The sequence below is a fragment of the Aythya marila genome (genome assembly GCF_965140915.1).
Source record: "Aythya marila genome assembly, chromosome: 2".
NCBI classification, from domain to species: domain Eukaryota; kingdom Metazoa; phylum Chordata; class Aves; order Anseriformes; family Anatidae; genus Aythya; species Aythya marila.
This window is the reverse complement of record NC_139043.1, coordinates 132,846,203-132,855,939: the sequence shown is the minus strand read 5'-3', so window position 1 is coordinate 132,855,939 and position 9,737 is coordinate 132,846,203. Positions and strand designations below refer to the sequence as shown.

General features: G+C 43.6%; 1 protein-coding gene across 1 annotated transcript; it reads left to right on the top strand.

Annotated features, from left to right (window-relative positions):
* Positions 1–226: 226 nt before the first annotated feature.
* Positions 227–8,909, top strand: GEM (GTP binding protein overexpressed in skeletal muscle). Its single transcript, XM_082753128.1, has 5 exons — positions 227–374; positions 1,974–2,316; positions 5,218–5,294; positions 5,776–5,980; positions 7,638–8,909. Exons 2-5 carry the CDS (start codon positions 1,983–1,985, stop codon positions 7,913–7,915), a joined length of 894 nt encoding a protein of 297 aa, XP_082609254.1. The 5' UTR covers positions 227–374; positions 1,974–1,982; the 3' UTR covers positions 7,916–8,909.
* Positions 8,910–9,737: the final 828 nt, after the last annotated feature.

Genomic DNA, 9,737 nt, shown 5'->3' with positions numbered 1-9,737 from the left:
CACGTATTATTATGTGTTTTTCCACTTTCCTGTTTTCATCGTGTAAGACCTAAATGTGTTTGTTTTGCTGGCAGTACTAAGCCAATCATATGATTTCAAGTAAGTCTTTTGAGCCTGTTTGTAAGTTTTTGCTCTTCTGCATGTCTGCTTCCTCCCAGCTGGGGGCTGGCTGTTGTATGGAAAGGCCGACCACGTCACGGAAAAGCCCTGTCTCTGATCAGATGGGCTTAATATAAACCAGGTTTGCCGAGAGGGAATTAAAGAGGCAGCCCGTAAGCGGGAGAGGATTTACTTGGGCAGAGCAGCGCGGTGTAGCACGGTCCACGGGGAGAGGAGGGCAGCGCGAGCCGACTGCGAGCAGGAGCCAGGCACAAGTAAGACACTGCTGGACGAGGTGCCCTGGGTCGTGTGCGGTGTGTAGTGCCTAATTTGCTAGATCTCAACAAGCTCCAGGCAGCTTGTGGCACCAAAACCAGCCTGCACTCGGACCACGATGTGCAATCGTGCCTTATAAGCCTTGGTCTCGCTAGGATTTGCTTAGCAAGGGATGGTAGTTTGCTGGAGAAGAAATCATTAGATGATCGTGAGTGAGGCTGCTCAGGGATTGTTTATTGAAACTTATCTTTAGGTGTTGCTGTGTGGCTGAATTAGAGCTGGCTTTTCTCATCTGATCTTTTAAGCAGGGAAACTCCAAAAAATATATATAATTAAAATTAAATTGTGGTTAATAATTCACTTCATTTGTGAAGCAGTCTGCTTGCTGCCTGGTCTCCAGTTAGATCTAATTTTGCCTCTCAGCACTGTGCATCACAGAGAAATATTGCATATGTTGTACTAAGCTCAGACAGTGTGCTGTTTGTTGGTTTGTTCTCTGACCTGCCGTGTGCTTTTTTTAAGAAGTTTTCAGAGAGTGTTGTGTGAAGTGGACCAGCGACTTGTACATGTTGTTTTGATGTGTTGCTGTACTTTTTTTTTTCATTCACCATTTATTATTCAAGTTTGGAAGTGATCCGATGAATTTTATGGGCATTTATCCTGCCTACTAATATGGAGAAGAGAGCTGAGAAACTTCATATATATATATAATTTCCATTTATATATATATATATATATAAATGGAAAGAAAAAGCAAAATGTCTAAATAACTGTCACTTTGAGAACTGGAATGCATCAAAGTAACTTTCCTAAAAATGGTAGCTGTTGGCCAGTGGGAATGACATCACTGTCCTCTGACTCCAACCAAGGCAAAATAGAGTTTGCTACATAAAATGTAATTAAGAGCCATGCTTGGACAGGAAGAGCTAACCTATTTAGCCAATTGTGCAGTAAATGAAGTTGTTGATTTAATATCTTTAAATTTATGAGCTTCTTCTCCCAGTGCTACCTCCTGTAGTAGCTCAAACCTGTACCTCCTCAGAAATGCCATCGGGCTTGGCTGTGTCCCTCCTTTTAGCAGCCAGAAAGCCGCCACCTGGAGCAGTCATTGTCCTGCCATAGGGGAGACCCAAATCCACCCTCCCACAGCAAGGCTTGCTTGCTTGGCTTTCTTCTCTTATGAGGGTTTTCTGAGTTTGTTAGCTGGAGGCAGCTGGGACTGGTTCCTCTGTTTGCCCCCAGGCAGCCACGAAGGGTAGGGAGCGGTGCCTGCAGGGCTGTCCCGGCAGGGATGCAGCAGTGTGTGTGCTCTGGTCCTCCCCATGCCTCCCCCAGGCTGGGCTGCACCTAGCACTGCAGTGAGCTTGTAAAGGATGGGATTTAGCATGTGAGGGTGGCATCATCCTTAGGAAGAAGCCTCTGACTCACTAACTAGAAATATTTCTTTGCATACCAGCGACTGCGAAAGAGTGCAAAGCCTCAGTTTTCTTCCGTTGTATACTGGATACAAGAGCAGGACGCGCTGCCTTGAGTTAACACGAGGGTGCTAGTGCATTTGTTTTGTGGGTAACAAGTGTGATTTCCGTATTTCTCACCAGGGGTAAAAAATGACCCTCAACAACGTTACCATGCGTCGCACCCACACCAGCAGCCTGCAGCAGCAGCAGCAGCGGTGGAGCATCCCCGCTGATGGCAAGAACCTGCTGGTCCAGAAGGACTCCAACGAGTACAACGCACAGAAGCGATACACCATCAGCCCCGATGAGTACTACAGAAGGAGCTGGTCCTCGGAGTCGTCCGACTCCGTCATCTCCTCTGAGTCCGGCAGCAATTGCTACCGGGTGGTGCTGATCGGGGAGCACGGCGTGGGCAAGTCGTCGCTGGCCAACATCTTCGCGGGGGTACACGACAGCATCGACAGCGACTGCGAGGTGCTGGGAGGTAGGTCCTTGTGCTCTGGGGTGTTTGTGCTTGCTTGCAATGGGCCCTGTCAGCAGAAACTGGCACAGAAAATCAGAGAGGCCATTTAAACTAAAATTGATGCAGCAAATGTTTGAATCTGATTGTCAAAACTAAGCAGAACAAGCTCCATAGAGTAAAATGCTCTCCAACAACAACCTAAAGCCTCTGAAAGAGGACAATACAGATTCTCATGCTCTTTCATTTCAAAATACCTGTTTGAAGCTGTTCAGATTTCATGCTGGTCCAGCACTTGTGTCATTGCAGGCTCCGTGGGGTCACCTCCAGCTTTCTATAAGGCACGGAAAGCCACTGGAAGTCCTCACGGTCTATGAGAGTGCAGTGCTTAGAAATAAAACATAATGAAAAATAAAATAAAATAAAATAAAATAAAATAAAATAAAATAAAATAAAACCCTGCCCAGTCCTTCAATCACCTCAAAAACTTTTGCCATTAGAAGTCATCTCAGTCTTATATATAATGGTGTTGCCTCAGTGTAGGCTGTATGGAGTTTGAGTAAATATTCCTACCCCTCCTTCATGCTCCTTGCACAGGTTGGGTTCCCCCAGGAAAAAAATAGATAAAGATGCTTCAGCACTGTAGGGAAATTTCCGTTGCCCAAACTGGGGGAAAAGTCAGAAGTTGTAGGGTTTTCTTCAGTGCTTTCCCTTTGCTATTTTCGTCTGAATTTCTGAGGATTGTGAAACCTTCCTTAGTCCCAAAGACCAGCTAATGCATGGCACACAGCTGTTTTTTTTGTTGTTGTTGTTTTGTTTTGTTTTGTTTTTTGTCTTTATGCCAGGATTTAACACAGTTTGGATTTAATATAGCCCAGGGCTAGGAAGGTGGGAGCCACCTTCTTGCTTCTCCCAGACTGGAGGTACAGCTCTTTGTGCCTTTGGGGAATCTGATGTTCCCCACAGTGCTGTGACCCTGGGTCAGTAATTCAGGCAGGCTTTGCCTTCACCTTCCACTGGCTTTTCCTGAAATTCCATCAGCTTCACCACCTGCAATATCTCTGATAAAACCTTTCCTATTGCTGCTCCAGCAACCTGGTTAGGACCCCTGGGCAATCATTCAGAAAACACAGCTGATTTACTTCGCACGCTTGTCAGATGGTTTCCTTCTCCTCCATGCAAAGCAGTGTGGTTTCTTCCTTCACTTGCACTCCCAGAACTATTGCTTGGAGTGTAGCCATGACAGATTTTCAAGGTCAGCTCATTGGAGGTATCAGAAAATTTGCTGTTGTTGTATTTCTCCTTTATTTTTATTTTTTTTTAGTGTCAGCTTCAAAATAAGCATGAGATGAACTAATTGCTCACTTTCGGTGTCTTTTATACCCTATAGAAGTTCCTTAGGATTGTCCGAGGTGCAAATCATTGCTGAGTATGACCATTTGGGGCACAACATTTTCAAGGAGTGTGGTTATGTATTTGTAGCCCCTCCCTGTGCCACAGAGAAGAAAGTAGTCCTCTAAATGTTGTCCTCTGGTGCCTATGGAGCTTGTTCCCATGCAGATGCTTGATCAGTTGAAGAAACTCCAAACTTTAGCTTGCAAAGTGGAAATATTATTACAAGAGTTGATGGTTTCTGGACAGCCAATTCACAGAGGGAATACAGCTGCTTTGTTGGAGTAGTTTTGCTACTGGCAGCGAGATTAATCAAACTCACAATCACAAATGTCATGCTCTTGGGCCTACAATGGAAAGGGCTCCCCTTGATTAGCTTTGTATTTTGAACCCCTCTACTTTAAGCTGTGCCAAACCTGAGCTCTTGTTTACAAAGTTTGATTTTATTTTAAATGTGGAATACTTTTGGCTGATTCTTCTGCATGGATGTAGATTCCTGGCTTTGAGGAAAGCCTGTGATTACAATTTAGGGGAAAGTTCACTCTGCTAATACCCAGCAGAAGTTTTATGACTCAAGAGTTAAGACATGGCTCTATCTACAAGCATGGTTGGGACAGATCCCTGACACAGTGCCAAGAAAGGTGTGGTACACTCAGAAACCCTAAACCCAACATTTTCACTGACCAGCAACACAGGACTCAGGATAGGTCCGAACCCCATATTGCTCATCAAAATGTCCCTGGATTTGGGGGAGAAGAAGGAAGATAGTATTTGAAGTGGAAGCTAGATTGAGATTTAACATCACGGATTGATTGTGATTGAGTGGAAACAGCCACACACACACACACAAACACTGATCTAAGCAGAACTTAGTCATGTGGTGTTTATAGTCTAGATATGAGTTTTTGTGGTTTCGGCACAAAATAATTATCTTCTGTGGTTTGTTGACTCCTTTGCTTTTTGACATCAAAGGTAATGTGGGAAGCTGTGAAATGGGAAAGAAATGGGATGCAGCAGGCGTTTCGGTCTCCCGAAACTCAACAGCTCCCGTCTCACAACCCCCTGTCCTCTTTGCTTGGTAGGCTGTTAACTGTATTGCTCTCTCTGCAGCAGTGACTGTTCACCCGTAAACTGTCCCTGCTAAAGAGAAAGCAAATATTTTCCATTACTCAGCCTCGCTGGACTCCGCTGCTCCCATGGGGCAAATGTTCAGCCTTTGGTTATTTCTTCCACTGGTTCTATTTTCTCTCTCCCACATAAGATAAAGAGAATATCGACCTAAATAATGAACATTTCGTTTCCTGATCTCTCTGTCTCCTTCATATATCATGGAAAGTTAGACAACCAGTAATGAGCAGAGGGCAGGTTTAGTGCTGATGGAAATGAGGAAGGAACTGAATGTGAGCCAGCGCAAAACTTGGCTCAATAACTTGAACTGTGAACAAATTATACATAGTCAACTATTTGTTTTTTTTATAATGTACATGATGCCACAAAATAATGTATTACCAACATTTCTGATTTTCTTTCCAGAAGACACATATGAAAGAACCCTGATGGTGGATGGGGAGAGTGCGACCATTATACTGCTGGACATGTGGGACAATAAGGTACTTTTATTTTTCGTACGCCAATCACATGCCAAAAGAAAAGTGCATATAGATGAGTATTAATAGAAAAAGTAGGTATCTTTTCAGAAAGAAAGAAAGTGTTTTCCATAATTCAGCATAAGAGAAGATACAGGATCAATCCCCTCCCTGCACCAAGCCAAGCAAGCCAAGCTCTGTAATGTGAGCCTGAGAAGAGCAAGCCTTTATTTTTTTAATGATAAAACAGAACATTCAAGCCATTTTCCAGACCATGTTCATTCCAGCCTAAATCCAACACAATGAATTATTCGGGGCAAGTTTTACCCTCCTTTGTGATGAAGTATTCATATGGTCACCACTTTGGAATGGCTTTTAGTACAACTGTGATTCAAACCATACCCAGTGCAGCTACAGCAGGAATGTATTTGGATTCGCTAATGTTATATTTTCTGAGTAAAACCTGTTCGGGGCATAACATTGTCTGACCATTTCGTTTGAACAGCGTGAAGGAGAATGGATTCGAGACCACTGCATGAAAGTGGGAGATGCATACCTGATTGTCTACTCCATCACAGACCGAGCAAGCTTTGAGAAGGCCTCCGAACTCAGAATAGAGCTCCGCAGAGCTCGCCAGAAAGAAGATATTCCCATTATTTTGGTTGGCAACAAAAGCGACCTTGTCAGGTGCCGTGAAGTTTCAGTGGCAGGTAAGGAGAACGATGAGGATAAAAACTACACAAAATTTGAGTCGTATAATAGCTTTTGAGCAACATAGGGAGCTCTGGCTGAGGGAGCACACTGTGACTGGGACCAGGCAGTAAGAGAGCAATAAAGCAACAGAGGAACAGCTGACAGAGGACTGGGGAGGGTCTACCATTTTTTTCAGCAATCCTTTTCCCAAATTTAAGTTCCATCATAAAAGCAGTTTGAATTGTTTCCCTTCCAGCTCCTAGCATAAGACCACTGCAAAATGAGATTGCTCTGGTAGCTGGAAACCCCTTGGGTTTCCAATACATTTATGGAAAACCCCCTTTTTTTTTCTGATGCCAAAGATTTTCTCCTTGATTAATGAGTTCCTTATCCTCTCAGACATTTTACTACTTGATGAGTTAAAATTCCCTCTCACTTTTCATTTCAATAACCTGGGCAAGCACTTCACAACCTTCCAGGAGAGCACTCCTTGGTGCCTTGCTCTGGGATGCTACAGCAGTCCTCCCTCTGCTGCAAGTAGAGGGATAAATAAACAGCCTGTGCCCTGCACCCAAAGCATGGGGAGTCCTAAGCCTATAAAAAGGAACAGAGAGACCACCAGGAAAGCTGCTGCCAACCCTCAAGCTCTTCAGTCAGTAAAATCTCTTCTTAGACAGTCCTCCCTGAGGTTTAGGTGGCTTAACACAACACACAGCGGTGTATTAGATAATCTCATCTTGGCCAAAGCCAACAAGATACATGGGTTCCTCAGCTCAGCATTCCTCTCTCTGTAGCTGTTCTGCTTGTTTACTTCCCAGTTGAACTAGGCTTTTGTTTCACTGGGGATATGCACAGTCCCTCTAGCCCCTGTCACAATTGCTCTAAGTGAAGAGTTTGAACTGAAGTAGGTCTTCAGGAGCCCAGAGATGACTATTTTCCTTCTCATGCCTCTCTGGCCCACTTGAAAAATCCTTTGAAAGATGGCAGATTGGTTAGTGTCATTTTAGTCATCCTGGAGATGAGCTCACACCAAGACAGGAGACAGCATAAATTGGCTTGCATGTGAAAGAAGGCTGCTAGGGTTAGTGTATGTTCGGGCAGTTAAGGATAAGGACAGTGATTTCACATGTACCTCTGAATTTATAGGCATAGTTCTGCCTTTATTTAAGGACTTTTGTACAATTTCACACCAAAACTGATACCATCTGAAGACCCTGGTTTATACACACAAGCTATGGAGGGGATAGGGTCCTGCCTGCTGTGGTAACAAGAGATGTGCTGTACACATGGGTGGCACTACTACCGTCCTTTAAGGTGACCTGGGGGAGTCTGCACACGAGGTGACCAGGTGATTTTGAGTCATGGCTGAGCTCTCCCCCCTTGATGTCTCAGCACGTCAGCCAGCCCCGGCTCCCTTCCTTCACAGCTGATGACAAGAACCGGGCTTCTCCACAGGGAGACTGACCCCCCTCGCTGCGAAGGGAGTGTGACACAGACCAGATGAATCATGGCCTACCAGGCAGCATTAGATGATTAAAGACTTATCCCTGGCTATATTAGGCTCAAGGAATTCCCCCGGTGGTGCTGGCTCCCCGCACGTGGCAGCCCGCAGCTGTGCTGTCTCCCTCCCAGGCTCGTGACATCTCATGACATGTCCCCGTTGCCATTTTGCAGAGGGCCGAGCATGCGCCGTTGTGTTCGACTGCAAGTTCATCGAGACCTCGGCAGCCGTGCAGCACAATGTGAAGGAGCTCTTTGAAGGCATCGTGAGGCAAGTCCGGCTCCGGAGGGACAGCAAGGAAAAGAACGAGAAGAGGCTGGCTTACCAGAAGCGGAGGGAGAGCATCCCGAAGAAAGCCAGGCGGTTCTGGGGCAAAATAGTTGCCAAGAACAACAAGAACATGGCCTTCAAACTCAAGTCCAAGTCTTGCCATGACTTATCAGTACTTTAAGAACATTGGACTCTGCCAGATCTTGTGGCATTTTGTGGACATTACCTAACGATGTTGTGGGAAATAATCAATCTATATTAGATTGGGTTATGAAAATGACTTAGATTCACAGTTGTGATTGTGATGATACGTGCTGGCATAAGAACAGCACAGTGCATGGAAATATCTCTTTCTTTTTATGTTGGTAGTTTTAAAAGTATAGACCAGAATGACCCAAAGTTATGCTGGGAAGTGTTCTGGTATATACCTATTGCTTCTCCTCTCGGCTTTGGATAATAGCTTAAGAACCTCAAACTGTCATCACTTGGGAAGTAAATACTGCTTTCTTTACTCTTTCTCACTGTCATTATTCTTTCCTTTCTTTTTCTCTCTCTTTTTTTTTTTTTTTTTTTTTTTTTTTAAATTGTGTAAAGAATTGAGGAACTGACCAGGGATTGCCAGGGATTGGTCCTCTGCCAGTTGGCTGGTCAGGTTTGAGCACCCGCAGCTAAAAAATTTGCATTTCTGTAGAATAGCCACCAAGCCACTTGTTTTTATTGTTTCAAGGATTGGTTTCAATGAGTTTACACATCTCTTACTTTGAAAATATTTAAAGGCAAAATCCTGTAATCAAACAAATTTTCCTCTCATCTTTCCATTTTATGGGACTGTTTAAAAACCACGGTAAATATAAAATTAAAGCACAAGTTGTATCAAAGTACATCAAGTGCAAGATGCCAAAACTTTATAAATCACCTGAGCTTTTTTAAGAAACCACATGGACTTCTTGTATCTAGTCTTGGCTTTTCTCTATGCTAGAGCTATGCTGTATTTATTGTCATGCAAAATTACAAGCATTTTAATGTTGAGGGGAAATGTATTTATTACCAAGTTTCTTAAAACAATAATGTTAATTTTATTACTGTTTTCTATCTGGTATCTTTTTTTTTTTTTTCAGATATGCAAGTTTTTACTTACATGCCTTGTAATAAAATAAATAAAATATATGACTGCCTTTGAGCCTCAGCAGGAAATCCCTAAGAATTCTTTCAACTTGAGAAAATATTTTGGATGCTCGTGAAGATTGCTGCACCACAACTACCGGGAGGATTCCTTGTGTCTCTGAACACAGAGGCTGCTTAGCAACCTAAATCACAAAGCAAGAATCACCCACAGCCTGAAAGCTATTTGTGTACGGTGTCCCTTATGAGCAATTGGAGTTGTGGTGTCAGAGATAAAAATAAGTCATTCTTAAAAAAGGTATCTGGCCCTGAGTCTGAAAACACGTCAGAAATGTAGATAAGTACCATTGTCCCTATTTTGGAGACAAAATTAAGTGAAATGTTATGTTCAAGGATAGAAAACATCAGCTGGCACAGCATGCCCTAAACCTTAACTTATGTTGGAAATAATAATGTTAGCATAGATTTTCCTCCTGACTATACGGGTTATGTGGGCACATCTCTGAGTTCCAGGTAGATGTAGAGCCATTTCACTTTGCCAACAGATAGCTCAGGAAAAACAAACCTCTAGCCTGACAGCTTGTCTTCCTTGTGAGAACAGGAGACACCTTAAGATAAGAACTGCCTTCCACATCTCATACTGCAGCTTTTTTCCACCAAACACTCTGGAAAGGAATGAGCTTGCTGAGTGTTTGCCCAAAACTGCCTCTGCTGAGGGGATGATTAAAGGGGCAGGAAAAGAGTTTTAGGGGTAGAAAAAAGAGTTTGGGGATTTATCTAGGGGTAAAATATCACATTGCAGGGTGGCTCTATGCATGTGCAGCATTCAGATCTCCCTGGAAGGGAATTCCTTATCTAGAATAAATAACAGAAGACAATAT